At 34.1% G+C, this 16,575-nt stretch overlaps 2 protein-coding genes across 3 annotated transcripts in view; both read right to left on the reverse strand.

Annotated features, from left to right (window-relative positions):
- Positions 1 to 706: 706 nt before the first annotated feature.
- LOC120631288 (NFU1 iron-sulfur cluster scaffold homolog, mitochondrial-like) lies at positions 707 to 3,115 on the reverse strand. Of its 2 annotated transcripts, none has more exons than XM_039900772.1 (5): positions 3,010 to 3,115; positions 2,668 to 2,894; positions 2,037 to 2,222; positions 1,275 to 1,462; positions 707 to 954 (listed from the first exon to the last, which is right to left on the reverse strand). In XM_039900772.1, the coding sequence occupies exons 2-5, from the start codon at positions 2,882 to 2,884 to the stop codon at positions 823 to 825; spliced, it is 723 nt and encodes a 240-aa protein (XP_039756706.1). In that variant the 5' UTR covers positions 2,885 to 2,894; positions 3,010 to 3,115; the 3' UTR covers positions 707 to 822. The 2 variants fall into 2 exon arrangements, with proteins under 2 accessions (XP_039756706.1, XP_039756705.1); XM_039900771.1 differs by having other exon boundaries at positions 2,973 to 3,115.
- Positions 3,116 to 6,307: 3,192 nt separating this feature from the next.
- LOC120631149 (protein spaetzle 3) overlaps positions 6,308 to 16,575 on the reverse strand; it is a 52,153-nt gene continuing 41,885 nt past the window's right edge. The window contains exons 4-7 of the mRNA XM_039900597.1: positions 9,460 to 9,584; positions 7,949 to 8,149; positions 7,363 to 7,488; positions 6,308 to 6,865 (exon numbers count right to left, since the gene is read on the reverse strand). Coding sequence (XP_039756531.1) covers positions 6,709 to 6,865; positions 7,363 to 7,488; positions 7,949 to 8,149; positions 9,460 to 9,584 — 609 coding nt within the window. The 3' untranslated portion in view covers positions 6,308 to 6,708. The remainder of the gene's footprint in view (positions 6,866 to 7,362; positions 7,489 to 7,948; positions 8,150 to 9,459; positions 9,585 to 16,575) is intronic.

Consider the following 16,575-nt stretch of genomic DNA (forward strand, 5'->3'; position numbering starts at 1 on the left):
TGCAAAATACATATGTCTGTTTATTACCTCTTCACCTCGACCGGTAAACCGATCTTGATGATCATAGGTTGATCGCCTAGCTTATCTTGGTTAAGTTAGAAATATAAATACTTGAACATCAGAGTAAAATGGGTCTTATCTTTATTTGCCTAAAATTTTTCTGCTAGGGCATTTGGCAGAACATTTGTAAAATAAAAACTAGAAGTACGGGATTTACGCCTCTTAAGAGTTAAATAAGGTAGGTACATTTCACTTTGACGGTATAGGGTTTAATATGCGAAAACGATTTCTCGATTTCGAGTCGATCTTAGCTATTTCGGAATGCTGACCACGGGATATTTTCCCATTTGTTTACGTCGACAGACTGCTGGTCGAACCATGGTGCAAATGTCTTGTGGTCATTAATAAGTGGAAATTTTTTCCCGTAAAAACTTACAAATCGTGTTGATTAGCTACTCGATTTACCCCAACCCACCGCGACGCATAGCTGCCCACGCTATTATTTTGTTTGTGGGACTCCTTAATTTTGCGAATCCTATTGGTAGTTCCAGATATTAGCGCTTTTAAAAACATACCCTTTTTAGCTTCATTATTGGTGTTAAATAATTTGTTTTTAATTTAGAGAGCCCCCAAAGATTACTATAGTCGTAAAAAGTAATATACCCGTTTTGACATTTGTGCAAGACCATAGAAAGGAAAAATAAAAGGCTATAAAAATACATGTTTATTATAATATACACTATTAACAATTAATGACTAATATCTTTAATTTCTTACATGAAATTTTACAATTGTATGAAAGTAAAAGGTACATAATAAAAATTATTCCTTTTTCTCTTTATTTTTAAGTTGTTCAAATTCTTTGAAGACTTTATCGCTCAATTTGTCTCCTTCATCATCAATTTGCTCGACTGCTAAGACTTCAGGGATGTAAAACTGCATCATGTTTTGGACCTGGTAACAATAATATATCAAAAAAAAAGTAGGTAATGTACACAATTTTACTATGACCACAAATTTAATGACAGTAAGACATAACATTTTTCCAGAGTTTGGTGAGTTACCCTATAAAGTATTATTATTGAATATTGGCTTCTTCTGCCTGTGCCCAACTGGACTACAGATTTGGATTACAGATATCAATAAAATATTAAAATTCATATTGAAATACTCAATACTTAATTTGAAAATACTAAAAACTAATTGATTCTCTGTAGCTGCTTAGAGAATTTGCATGTTATTTATAAATCCTCCATTTCTTATTGTTAACTTACTCCATTCTTCAATGTTACAATAGAACTGGGGCATGATGAGCAGGATCCTTGCATTTTGAGCCTCAGTACACCTTCTTTGAAATCAACAAACAAAACATCCCCACCATCTTCTTGAACAGTTGGCCTAATGCGTGTATCCAACAGCTCTTTTATCATTTGCACAATTTCATCGTCATCTTCATTTATTTCTGGAAATGTGAAAATGTGAGCGGAGAAATTTGCATGTGTTGATGTTTTTTACTCCATCAAACATCTAAGGGCTTACCAGAATTTAAAGAAAATGGTCACAAAGACCCTAGAATAATTAAGTTAAGTGAGTTCAAAGTCACAAATATCTTTATTCAAGTAGGCCCCATAGGTGGCACTTTTGATGCGTATGTAATCAATGACAAGACAATTACAGAAAACATGCTATTTTATTAAGCTTTTGGTTACACATTTAACTCAAGGATTAAATGTTTTGTTTTATTGGTGTAATTCAGAGTTTTGCGAAATTTAATCTTTCTTCCTTTTTTTACAACATTCATTATCATCATCATTATTAGCTCATTACTATCCCACTGCAGGGCACAAGGCCCCTCTAAGAATTAGAAGGGTTTAGGCTGTAGTCTACCACACTGCCCTAGTCTGGACAGGTAGACTTTTGCACTGGGATTCAAACTTAGGCTTCCCATTCCCAAACGGGAAGCCTGAGTGTTAACTACTACTCTATCATCCCTCTCACAACATTACACATACATAATGTAAGAGACCACAGCTTACGAGTGTCTCCAGAAGGTTTAGCATCAGTTACAACTGGCAGCCCACTGGCAAAGAAGTCCATTATTGTAGCAAAGATGTCGGGCTTTAATAACTTCCATTCAACATCATCATCCTGCTTGGTGACCGTGACAAAATCTGAGCCAAAGAACACTCCTTTGACACCTTCTATGCGGAAAAGCATTTTAGCTGAAAATTTGTTTTGGCATTATTAAAATGAAAAAACTGAAATAAAATTATGTTTTAATTTTGCTTCTCATTTCATTTCATTTTGGTTAATGATAATCATTAGAGTGGAGTGGTGAATGAATTATATTCTGGAGTTGCTGAATTACAAAGTCCCAAACTTTCACTTTCATTAAAATAAAAAGACATCTTGAATTTGCAGGTTAAAAAAATGTCTTAGAAAGTCAACTTCACGTTGGCAAAGTAAAATTGTTCATACTACTTTTTAGACTGAGGTGAGAACAAAATGGTAATTTAGCCACGAGCTTTAAGTGGTTGGTTACAAAATCTTGTAGTTATTTTTTATAATTAACGAATGTGACCATCAACAGCACCTCAGAATAATGTAAACAATAATGAATGAAGGCTTCACATGAGCCTGTAATAGGTCAAATTGAAAAAGATTTACCTAAGGGGCTGCAATGCGCTGCGCCAATATTTGGAAAATCCATAGTCTGGCCAGGCTCTAAGACTTGAGTTCCCGGTAAGAATTTCAAGCTGTTTGGATTAGGTGTTTCTTGCGTTTGGATGAACATGGTACGACAGCAATTATTCAACATAGGTTTGATTTTAAGCGACTTTGAACACTCAAAAGACCGTGGAGACCACATGCTGAAGCATTTCATCCCATTATACCTAAAAAATAAAGGTAAGAAATATAATATAAAATAGGGTTAGGTATTTCAAACCAAACGTAGAAAACTCTAAACGCACCTACACACAGCGGCAGAAAGAAGTTTACATTGCCTACCGTTCTTTATCACCCGGAAAGAATTCCGTAGCATTTTTGATTTGTATTTTATTAAATTTATTACTTTTGCGTTTCGATTTGTTTTGGTTAGAAAAAGTTTCATATTTTGTCGTCTAGTTTGACATTGTCAATGTCAAATGTCAATCACAGACGAATGACCATTAATCTGGGAAACTTGTTAGTAATTTATTTGTTTTTTGTAAAATAAGATTATATAAAACAACTATACAAGTTGTTTTGTATCACTCATGCGGGGAAAGTAGTATATTGACGCTCGCTGTTGCGGTTGAAAAAGAACCGTTTGCCCATTTTAAAATTTGAGTTATTCTTGTCGCACTCAAATTTTAAAATAGGCAAACGATTCTTTTTCAACCGCAACAACAAGCGTCAAGATACTACTTTCCCCGCTTGAGTAATACAAAATAGTATGTGCAACAAGTGCGACATCGATTACCCACTCAAGCGAGTGACCGCACTCGCTTCTCTCGTGCGTTCAACTTCGCTTTATCGACATTATTTCGTGGGCAATCGACAACTTGTCGCACTAGTTGCACAATATACTATTATATAATCTTATTTTACAAAAAACGTCAATTTTACTGTGTGTATTTTTCAATTTTACTGTGTGTGTATTTTTTATTCAGTTTTGTAATGTTATTTATACTTCTCCATGATTAAACTTGATTTTTTTCTGAATTTTTTTTTCTGAAATTGGAGTATTATTAAAGAAATAGCGGGCATTTTTTTGCGTTTTGTTTTGGTTTGTTTTAGTGCATGAAGATTTAACCAATTGTAATATTATATAAATGCGAAAATTTGAATGATAAACAAGCGTTTTTAATTGCTTGAATTGAAATAAACGCAAATAGCCCCGAAATGTTGGGAGGTGCAGGAGATCGAAACGGAACCCCCAAAAGGCTTACCCACTAGGCATTCTTATCATCGCTTCGTCTTACTTACTACTTACTTATTATTAAAAAATGTGTGCGTATACTAGCGTACACTCGTAAGAAGTGAAACTTCTTTATGACGTTATTTTTCAAAAAATAATTTACTATATGCAACTTTACAGAAATTAGTTAAATAAAGTTAAATTAGATAAAGTTTAATAAAAGGCTTTTATTATCATAGACGTAAATACAAATTGTACAATAATTTCATTTTAGCTTATTACTACAAAGATTATTATTGAATTTCATTAATTGTAATAGAATTATTACATTTTAATAAAATTATTAAATTTTTTATTATTATTTTTTTTTTCTATAACTTTCAATCGAACTTTGGTGGATTAGATATTATTTTCATCGGAGACTTACGTCAATTACCTCCTGTTCGCGCTACTCCTATCTACAAGCAACCTAAGCAGACTATTGTTGGACCAATATTATGGCGAAATCTGAAATTTTATGAACTAGACCAAGTTATGCGTCAAGCAAATCAACAGTTCTCGTCAATACTTACAAAAATCGGGAACGGTGAACGTCTTAATGAAAGTGAAATATCTATCATTGAATCTCGTTTTTATTCCGTAGAAGAAGCTGCAACTAAGTGTCCTCAAGGTATTCGATTATTTAATACAAATTACGCAGTCACTGAGTATAATAATCGAATATTAAACTCTTATTCAGAAAAAATAATTTCAACTGCTAATGATGTTTATAGTGGATGAACTACCAAGGATCAAGAGACTTGTGCACCAAAAACTACATAAAATGTCCTTGATTGATACAAATGGGTTGCCTTACATTACATTTTTATTTTTATATTTTTATATATTCATAGAATTTGTTTCAGTCAACTGTCAAGGTATTTTGTAGGAACTCTTTGAGGAGTCTTGAATTTTGTTTACAAAAAAGATGGCGCGTAACGGAAAAATGTCACGCGTAGGTAACGAAAAAATGTTACACTAAATTTTTTTCCAACCCCGATAAAGAAGTTTCACTTCAAAAAGCTTTTTAGGTTTAGTAGGGTACTTGAACGTGTCGCACGCTTTTGGTTAGAATATTATGATAATTAGGAACTGATGTTTTAAAATTAAAATGGCAATTGTTTTTATATTTCATGTCTATAATTATTATAAAAGAGATTACAGGAAAGTATAAAATATGTTATATCTAGGCACTAAAATAAAAATACTATAATACTTAAGTATAGGTAGGCATACCTCCTTAGCAAAAGAAGTGCAAAGTATTCTTATCTACAAGTATTTATAATATTATTTTAGTGTACAAGGTCCTTTGGAAAGATAGTACCCATTAGGACCCATTAGGACTGGAGGCAAAATTATTTTTTTTCGATTATGTCTGTCTTTATCTTGGCCATCCATTTTCTGCAAGATTTCCAAGGGTGAGGAGGGCAGCTGCCCTCCTCACCCTGCCTGCCCTCCCTCCTGGATGCACCCTTAGACATATAGAGGTGTTGAGTTTTAATAACACCGGCAGGCGGCAATCACTCCGTTCAGACCGGAACATAGAATTTTTTCTTGGCGGCAGAGGGGCAATATCTTGGAAGGGGCAAGTGGAACAGACGGAAATACGCATGGTGGTAGTACTTCCCCGGACGAGAAGTTTACACCCATTTAATAAAACACGTGGGAGAAGTTAAACATTGTCCTTTTCCCGTGGAGAATCTGTCTAATGCCTACGCTAGCCGCGGGCCGCGCCGTTCATCAGCATTGCACCCCATTTCCAACAAATCTTGTATAATACCTAGATTTAAAGACCAAATAAACTTATTTACTAAACTATTTATTAAGGACATAATAAGGTTATCATTACTGTACATTATAGTTACGAAAATAATTTATAGTTGTGGTCCTTTTTAATAGAATTCTGTCAATAAAAAATAAAGTGAACACGAGCTATGCATAGGTATAGTAGGTTAGGCACATATGTACAGAAGTATTAAAAAAAAATCACAAACATAGACATGATGGCAGTGTAGTACCTATATAATTACCTTCATTTATCTTTATACAATTATTATCTTATGATAGGTATACATATATTGATATAAAATGATTTAAATGCTTTGATCTTTTACATAGTAGGTCTAGGTATGTAGGCAAGCGTAGTCCTTTAAATGATATATAGAAATGATTAAAATGTAAGAAGACCTTATCATTGTAATAAAGAAAACTTCGAAAGCTGCATTTATATTAAAGGCAACTAAGTATATCTACTCTATTATTAAATATCTAATTTTAATAGCTCTCATAACTTTAACTTCACTAAAATGTTTCTGAAAATAAAATCTGGATCTCATTTATTTTTATATCTCATTGATTAAACTAAATTGTCATAATAATTATTTTGTTTATTATTGAATTCTATTTCAAAATTTTAGTTTCATTTTCGATTTTATGTTCGGGAATGTAAATGTGACTAAAATACCTTTAATCTATTGAACTACCTAGCTACGGCGCGTCAAGCACGGGAAGAGAAAATCGTGGCGTTTTACATTACGTGAGTCCTATATTTTCAGTAGCCACAAAGCACTGACAACGGACGCTGTAAATTAATTCCTATTAGCTGTGCAATATAGTTGGTTTTCGTATAACTAAACTCGTGCATGGACACATTTCAGAGAATTTGTAAGTGATGTTGTATCTAGTATTACGTAGATCGATGATTTAACCCGTTAATTAGGTAATACGACACAAAAAATAATATTCTAATGTGATAATTTTATCATAGTCTATGGTTTACATCGACAAACGCAACAAGATGGGAACAAAAACCAGTCCATAAAAATTCCCGCACAATCGTCGCTAGGGTCATAGGCCAGTAATCTATGCCATTTATATTTCTGTTCACAGCCACAGTCTCCGGAGCATCTTGATGTAGATTGTTTGCTGAAAATAAATAAAATGGTATGGTAAGTATTATTATTGGCAAAAATTTTATACCTAGTAATATAACACCACGATAAAGTGAAATATAATTTTAGTTTCTAAAATAAATACCGGTATAAAAAGCCAGCACATCTTTGCCTTATTTGGTGCAGATAGATTGGCCTTCCATTGAGACTATAGGTTATAACAGTCATTAAGATTATTCAAAGAATTTCCGAACAAAACTTTGCGATAAATTAATAGAGTTTTATGGATATGATAGAACCACGGTAGACGGGATTTTTTGCAATGATATAGCTTAACACGCTCTCACACCAAAAATGCAAAACGATAAGAACTCCTCCAATGTATGAGGATCGACTCGGCCAATTTCCTAACTCACGCATGTGTCTACGGAGATTTTATTGTCATAAATCCTAATATACTTACGTGAATATTGAGAATCAACACTTTTTAGTCATTTATATATAGAAGTATTCATAGTAAAACCTGCTTACCTGCAAACTTCTTGGTGTATAGCCTGCTCGAAGTGCATAGTGTTGACTATAGCTCGCAGTTTCCTTGCAGAGTTTAGCGCCCAGTAGGGTGTCATAATTTCCGTTTTACTTTCGCACGCGTCTATCCTGGAACAGTCACAATTTGATGTCAAGGTAGAGCCTCTGTAGCTAATTGGAATTGATGACTGCCGAACTCTCTGGTAATGTACTTAGTGGTTTTTATATTTTTTACAATAGGTATAATAAGGGACGTTAAAATATGAGTGTAAGTTGTATGGCGTAGGTACTCACGCAGTAGTTACGTCGTAAAACTTACAAAAAGGGTCAGAATCGAATTCTCCCAAGGACCAACGTCCCACTGTACTCCTAATTTTTTTTTATAATAAACTTTCAGGCCACGGCGGACTGATGCAGGGACAGTTTCGCCGTTTTCTTACGCGAAGAAAGTACGAAACTTTAGAGTACACACAGGCACATTCGGACCCATGTCAGGTCTTAGTTCTACTCTTTTACCATCCGGTATTGACATGAAATTTATTATTTACTCCTATTATATTTACCTAATTTTAAGCCATAAGATACGTACCGTCCGGTGCTATTAATAGATTGCGTATCAGGCAGAGGCGGTTTCGCCGCCTGCCTCACGTGACGAAAGTACGAATCTCCGGAATGCATGTCAGGCACTCCAGGCGCTCTCCGTACCCTGTTTCCACCTGGTATCGTAAATGAGCCATACATGCGTTTTATAAGCGCTTTGTTCTCATCTATAAACGTCTCGATCTTGTCTCTGAAATGTAAGATATATAATGTTAAAATAATGCTCGTGTTTGTTGTAGCATCTTCTAAAATTTATCGTATGGTGTATGCCGTATAAAGCCGATTCACATGGCGCGACATATTTCAAAGATTTCAAGACATCGGTCAAAAGGCTTCGCAACATAATTTGGAAGGTTTTATGAAATAGTTCGGAAGATTTCGGGACATCGTTCGTAAGGTTTCGCGACTTCATTCAAAACGTTACGAGATATAGTTTGTAAAATTTACCGACTTCCTGCAGAAGGTTTCACTACATCATTCGGAAGGTTTCGTGACATAGTTCGGAAGATTGCGTGGGATCGTTCAGAAGGTTACGCATCCTCATTCAGAAAGTTCCGCGACCTAATTCAGAAGGTTTGGTAATAATATACTTAGTTTGGAAGATTTCGAGACATCGTTCAAAAAGTTTCGCGAAATCATTCGGAAGGTTTCGTGACATAGTTCGGAAGATTTCGTGACATCGTTCAGAAGGTTTTGCGACATCGTTGGGAAAGTTTCACTACATTGGTGGAGAAGGTAAATGTCCCCAGCAATAGTAAATAAGGCCTTCAAAACGAGATGCCCGACTACTGTTACTTTGTTTCACGTAGCATTCCGCAATCGAGCTGATGAGAAAAGATGGGACTACCGAAATACAAGAGAATATAGTTGGAATGAAATGAATAAGAAGGTGCCTCACGAAACCTACTTTAATTTTATATACTAAAGCTAAATACTGTTGCTGTTAAGACATCGAGTTTCTAGTTAAGCGCAATAAAAGGTTGTGAAAAGATTTTTGAAAGTGGTTAATACACAATGCATATAGGTACAACAATGGGTCAGGCCACACATTCCATTTTAAAAGCTTAGGGATAAATTATACGTTCATAAAATCCACTTTAAAACAAACATTTTACAAAACAACAAACCATATTAAATTGTATACACGTGACTTAATGAAACTTATAACTCTTTAGGCGTGGAGATACGTCCCCGCTTTTCATACGAAACCATAATGTATTGACAGTTGTTCCAAAACTGGCTTTTCCATTTAACGTTTTCTGCCCTATCCCAGTCAGTTCAAAAACTCTACGCAGTGCAACTCTACCCAGTGTTACCTACTTACCTTTACCTCACATGCAGTGAGGTAAAGGTAAGTAGGTAAGCTATGGAACGGTAACTAATGTAATTTGATTTCGACAAATATCCATGTGTAAACATTATCTATTACAATAGGAAGAGAAAGATAGACAAGCAATGAGCCCACGGATGCAAATTTGATACGAAACAATGAACACTTACAAAGGATAAGTATTGCCGGCGGTCGGACAATAGAGTTGAAAGTTACGCTTGACGCAAGGCACTCCTCTGATTATTTGACCTTGGAGCTCGTATCCCAAGGCCAGAGACAGGGCGGTCCACAAGATCTAAAAAAATAAGAGAACGACACGTTATATAATGGAGTACTTACGTTCTAATGTTTAACAGGACATGATTTTATCAATATGTGTATAACAATTAAATACGGATACAATAATATGAGACAGGACAATTTTATTTGCATTGCAGTTGATAAAAAAGTCTTAAAATTATATTACTATCCTACAATAATTATGTTATAAAATAGTAGTTGCCCGCGATTGTCCGCGGATTTACTGTAGCCCATTCCCGTTTTTTGAGGTAAAAAATATAAGACCAAATTTCTTCTTGCAAATATTTAGAGAAGAAAAGAGCTTAATTTTCCAGTGTAATGCAAAAATGTATTGCGATTTCCACTGTGCAACCGTACAAAAGTTAGTACTTAGGTACTCTATAATTGATCATTGTATAGAGTATATGCATAGTTTTACGTTGTTTTTTTATGGTAATTTATGCCGATCATTCTGGCGCAGAGGCAATAAGGAAATTCATATTTACTAAATTATCTCTCGTCTGGTGAGAGGCTGTGGTCGTTGGTAGTTACAACCCTCGTCACGCGATTTAGCGTTCCGGTACGATACCGCGAAGAAACCGTTAAAGCTTATTGCTTTAACATAAATGGCATTACTTTAACAGGTTAGCCCGCTACTATATTAGAGTGCATTGCCACTCTAACGACGTGAGGTTGCAGGATAGGTCTGGCTTGTAGTGAAAAATAAAACGTTAAATGACCAGGGCGACTGAACTGTACTTCTTGAATAAAAAAAACAATTACAAAAATAATGTTATTATCTTCTGTCCATGAATATAATAAATTATACATAATGCATATCTATTTTTTTTATTTTATTCACGTTATTATAAGTTTTTTTACTATGCATATATTGTATACATCTTGAAATTGCTTAAATTACTTAACTACCTAAAGATTTCAAATATTTAGGTATAGGATGGCTACTGAAACATATGCACGATTTAATTACGTGTGATGAAGACATTGAGTTGAGTCAAGGAAAAGTGAGTGATGTTTGTGGGCGTAATTATTATATTCTTAGAGGTGGGCAGTTTTTGTCAGACGCGTGCTGCCGATTTTGAAGCATTTTGTCCTTGTCAAGATGTTTTTAACATTTATATTGAGTAAATAACTGAAGCTATTGCATGAATAAGATTCTATATGCCCATATTTTTTAGCATCCATCTTGTCGTGATAAAGGCTGACCGAAACGGAAAGGACAGATTTGTATACGGTTTTATTGTTCTTTAACTATGGTAGTTTTTGATTAGATGTACTTATTTAATGAATTATTGTTGAGCCGTTTGTGGACTAGCTAGACTTAGCTTTCAGTCTTACAGCAGACGTGCCGAGGATGGTCTCATTAATTTAGTACGTATTGATGAGTCATCAAATCTCTCCATAGCCTTTTTATTAATTTGCCTAAAAATTATTATATTACATTCGAATTAAAAGAAATAAAATTAATAGAATTTGCCTGTATTAGGTATTATTATAACATAGGTACCTATTACACATATAGTTTACTAAAATGAAACGAAAATATTGTTTTGACATTATGAGTATTTATGAGGGAAGTAAGAAATACTGAAGCTACAAACCCGCGGTAAACATCTTATTTAAAGTTTTAATTACCTTCTTATTATTATTTAAGCACTCTAGGAAAATACTTTTAATAACTTTATTATAATTAAAACGTACCTACCTATATAGTATTACTTCGGTTTCTGTTATAAACTATTTTAACTCCGAAGTAAAAACGACGGTGTGTTATAAGTTTAACGTGTCTGTATCTAGGTGTGTGCGTGCGTGCGTGCGTATTTCCCCAACTGGTGACCCGATTTTCATTTTGTTTATTTTGTTTGAAAGGTGAATTAGTCAAGAGTGTTTTTACCTATACTTGAAGAAAATCAGTGGAAGATACTGACACTACATTGAAAATGAGGGCTTCTTAAATTTTTATTTTATATATTATGTGTGAACAATTATGAACAAAAAAAAGATTTATATTACCGATGACAAAGGTGATGAAAATCGCCATTATCTTATTTTATTTGTTTCGCACTTGTAGTTGAGCTCACAAAATCCGAATTAATTGTATTATTAAATTAACTTTAAAGTAAATACATTTTTTTTAATGATAAACTATAGGTTCTCTCATATAGCGTAGCTACCAAACGTCTCCATTCAAAATCACAGTAAATAATCGTGTGTGAACTAAAAACCTTAGAGGTGATTTTATGTGTTTTGTACCATTTAATAAATATATAAATAAATATACTACGACAATACACACATCGCCATCTAGCCCCAAAGTAAGCATAGCTTGTGTTATCGGTACTAAGATAACTGATGAATAATTATATGAATAATATACGTAAATACTTATAATATATAGATAGAACACCCAGACACTGAAAAACATTTATGTTCATCACACAAACATTGTCCAGTTGTGGGAATCGAACCCACGGCCTTGGCTTAGAAAGCAGGGTCGATGCCCACTGCGCCAATCGGCCGTCTAAACTACATATTATTACAAAGATTTAGAAAAACTAAACCACACCTCATTTCACTTCTATTTATAATGACATTCTCGTCAAGTAATTGATTTGTACTCGCAAAAAGTTTTTTCCGTTAGTTACGCACTTTTTTGAACCATTTTTTGGAGAGAGCCGCCTGTCACGTTTTTAATACAATTTATTTTACGCATAGCAACCGCTAGAACTTTTTGGCGTTCTCGTGCCTGTTATGAACGCACCATTAACTTTAAGATAAGTATCTTTCAAATCCTCTCATAACATTGGAAAATCCGTGTGAGTAACGTGTCATTGTTTAATTTAGCAACCAGCATTAACTGTTATATTGTTTCCTACTGATGGTGTAATAAGATTAGAGACCAAAGAAGACGGGTAATACATTAATCTCTAAAACGTTATTACTGAAATGCAACAAATATATTTTCTTTAAAACTTAATATCGTGAAAATCTGCTCGTTAAAAAATCGTAATTTTTGACGCATTCATTAAGGCAAGCAATGCGTCCATTCTGCTGTTAGAAAAAGCGGAACCCCCAGTAGAAATGATGCCTACTCTATTCCGAGTTATGAGGTAATCAACTGCCGTATGATGACGGTAGATCAGAATACCATTATTGTCACCACACCTTCTCCCGTGGGTTTCGTACGAGGCGACTAAGGGAATAAAACGGCTTAGGCGCGAAGCATCCCCCGTGCTAGTACTGACATATACTGCGATCACCAGCGTGGTGATTATGTGTATAATGATCCCATTGGGAGTGACCTTTAGTCCAGTATTGGACTTTACAGGCTATTTATGCTAACAAAAAAGAATGAGAGAAGTATTGACGATAATACCGAACTAATTTGTCGAGCGACTTATATGGAGAAAGCATAACGACTTCTCCTTACGTGACGTTTTATACCAGTTAACTCCTATCTCGTTCCTATACATCAATGACTTGTAACCTATTGCCATATATAATCATCATCATGTTCCACACCATCGGTTGAGCACAAGCTTCGTCTCTATAGTACCTAAAGAAGGATCTGGAGTTTACATTTGCGTCCTGCATGCAATCAATTCAAACGAGACCATTCCATTAAAGGTATCAACCACGGTGCACGTTTACGTCCTGGACGCAGCTGGACGCCGTGGTCTGGTTTTGCCCTTAGTGTGCATGCAAAACCACTATATGACTTGCGATCAGTATATACATATGTCATATTAAGTATCAGTATATAAAGTAATGTAGCAGTAGGCAACACGATATGTAATGGTAGAACTATTTTAGTTACTAACATGAACCTCTTTCAGAAATTGAAAACATGTCATCATTATAGATAAAAAAATAGATAAAGATGTATTCTTCTTCTATGAAGTCGGCACGTTTACCTCTTACACTCACTTATATATACATTATATATCACTACTTTTACAAGTACCTAGGTCATATCAAATTTCACACAATCTCACTTTTTGGATCTTCTTTTACTTCTTTGTTCTAACATACAGGTAGATGCGTATTAAATATTTCGATTCTCATAATAAGAATACACGAATAAAATAAAATTTATGATATGTAAGCCCGTGACATAAACAAATTGCATGCAGATCCTCTTGGCAGACTATATCTCATCATAGAACATCTAAGAGCCATCTAATAGGAAAAAAAATACACTTAAAATTACAGTCTATTTCGGAGCAAACATAATTTTACTTGGCGAATTAAAAATAATATAGCAAGCTAGCAAAACATAAACGACTAGAAAAAAACCACACACATCAGTAAACATAGATAAATGTGTATACAAAAAATAAATTAACTCACATTGTTATAATAAATTATATCCATATCGCTACCGGATTCAATTTTATAATTATTAACACGTCCCACTTCTTAGAGTGTGCTAAATACATAAACGAATTTTATAACTACGCGGTAAGCGGCTTGCGAAAAAAGACGCTATTCGCGGACCGCCATTGTAATATACAGTGTGTAGTGACTTGAGATCCTAAGATACATCCGGTGATATTAGCACCGTGAAGTTGTTGCCTTGTTTGTCTAGTGTGTGAAGTGAATACGGATCACGAGGTTCGGGATTCGATTTTTAGATTTACGCATAAGGTTTCAGTTTATCTTTTGTGTACTTTTAAGAAATTCCAAATACCAGCCTGGATTTAGGAAAGGCTTTTGTACTTCGGAATGCCCCACGCTTTGAAGATCACATCAAGCTGTTCTTGTTGTCACTTGGTAGGCCCATTAGACGTGACGTGATTAGTACCTACGATTAAACGAAGCCTCGTTTGGTGTGCCCATTCGAAGGGAAGCAGGTACTTCAATAGTAGTTTTATCTATGAGGAAACGAAGAATCGTTTGGTGTGCCTATTCTAAGAGAAGCAAGTACGTCAATAGTAGTAGTATCTATGTGGAAACGGAGCTTCCATAGGTGGGCCAGTCCAAAGGGAAGCAGGGACTGAATAATAGTAGTATCTACGGGGAAACGGAGCCTGGATTGGTGGGCCTATGAAAAGGGAAGCACGTACGACAATCGTAGTAGTATATATAAGGTAACGGAGCATAGTTTGGTGGGCCCATTAAAAGGGAAGCAGGGGCATGAATATGCCTACTTGAATAAATGAATTTTCAATTAAGATTTTTTTTGAATTTTGAATAGTAGTAGAATCTACAAGGAAACGAAATCACGCTTGGTTGGCCCATTGAAAGAGAAGCAGGAGCGTGAATAGTAGTGTGTACGAGAAAAAAAGCCACGAATTTGGACTCTATAATTCTATCATTCACCATAATACCTATAAGTACATAATGCATGATATAAATTCATGCATTCATACACAGTCTTGCGATCTTATCACACGGCAAATCTGACAATGTGAAGGAAACGTTAGTGTTGAGAATTATAATGCCAAAGAACTCGAAACATTCTACGAATACGAATACGATTTTATACTCGTACCTTCATTATTTTATCTGGATAGAAACGCCTTTGCATGCCAAGATAAAGTTATATTACCACAAATATAAAATTTAAATCATGTGTCATTGTGTAAAAGTATATTGATTTTATTAGTTTATTTTTTATATATATTATTTACATGTATGAATTTGTATCATTTTGTATGTTGCTATTCGTATGTCCATGTATGTATTTTAAAAATTTTATATCACCTGGAGTCCGTTCTTCTCTTTTTTTCCTAATTGCTTCACTTGATATGGTGAACAAATAAAAATTAAATAATAATAATTGTAAGACAGATATTATATAGGGAAACCTAGCTTAGTTTGTTGAGGGTTTTTCTAAAACAGTCCACTGTATTTCGTAACTTATCGACAATTGTCTTCTAGCCTTCCACCATACATTTAGCACTGCAATATCAAAATCATGTGTTTGGTACAGAGACGTACGGTACGGTAATCTGGCAAAAAAATAAAAGTTACAAGCCAAGTACGTTTGTGACTGTTGCAGTCATATTAGTTTTTATTTCGCCAAATAGAATTCTACTACTTAAATCGTGATCACTTTACAGTTATTTATGTACTAAGTATTTATTTATATGAATGAATAAAACGGCATTCAAAAGCTTGCCCATTTAAATACGGACGAATCCAATTCTAATTATCCACAGTCTATTAATAGATTAGAAATTCATATTACTTATGTAAAAAAATTAAAACCTAATTTATATTCTAATTTGAAATTACATAAAAACATCTAAAATAAGCTTAAGCTATTCTTATTTTCGTATTTAGATACTCTTTCTATAATCTTTATAAAAAAAATATACAAAACCTATTTCGATCGATCAATAAATTAAATTGTAAATTGTAATTTACTTTTAAATATCTCTATTATAATGATTTACGATGCATTCCATTACGCAACTTAGAAATAAAATCGAAAACTGGATCGAGTCATTAATTTAGCAAGCGTTCGTTATTTAGTAATTTAAAACGAATTCTCTGTATATTGGACGCAAGTGTGTCAATAACCTTGTATGCTTTAATATATTTACATATTATATTTGTGGGCATAACGCCTCGGCTTAGATGTTAGACGACTCATCTAGATACCTACGTGATACTAATGTAGACGTTATTACATAATGTCTAGTGCTAACTTAGTTGATTGTAAATCTTTACTGCACTAAAGAAACAGATAGTAGCTTAAATAGTGCTTTTCTTCCCTACAGTTTCGTGCAAATTATAGTTGTTGATATCGCGGCTTAGCTAACAATACCGCGCAGGTAAAATTATCAACCTTTTATTATGAAATTATTATGAAAAAAAGTATTAGCTCCATCAATATCGCTTCGAAATTTTTAAGCTTTATTTTGAACATTATAGACAAAATAAATAAATAATTTACGTTACAGATTGACGAACAAACAAATTGCCACCATTATATAAACCCTCAGTCAAACAAACCTTACCATCGTATTACTTCGTGT

This window comes from Pararge aegeria, chromosome 17, assembly GCF_905163445.1.
Source record: "Pararge aegeria chromosome 17, ilParAegt1.1, whole genome shotgun sequence".
In the NCBI taxonomy this organism is placed as follows: Eukaryota; Metazoa; Arthropoda; class Insecta; order Lepidoptera; family Nymphalidae; genus Pararge; species Pararge aegeria.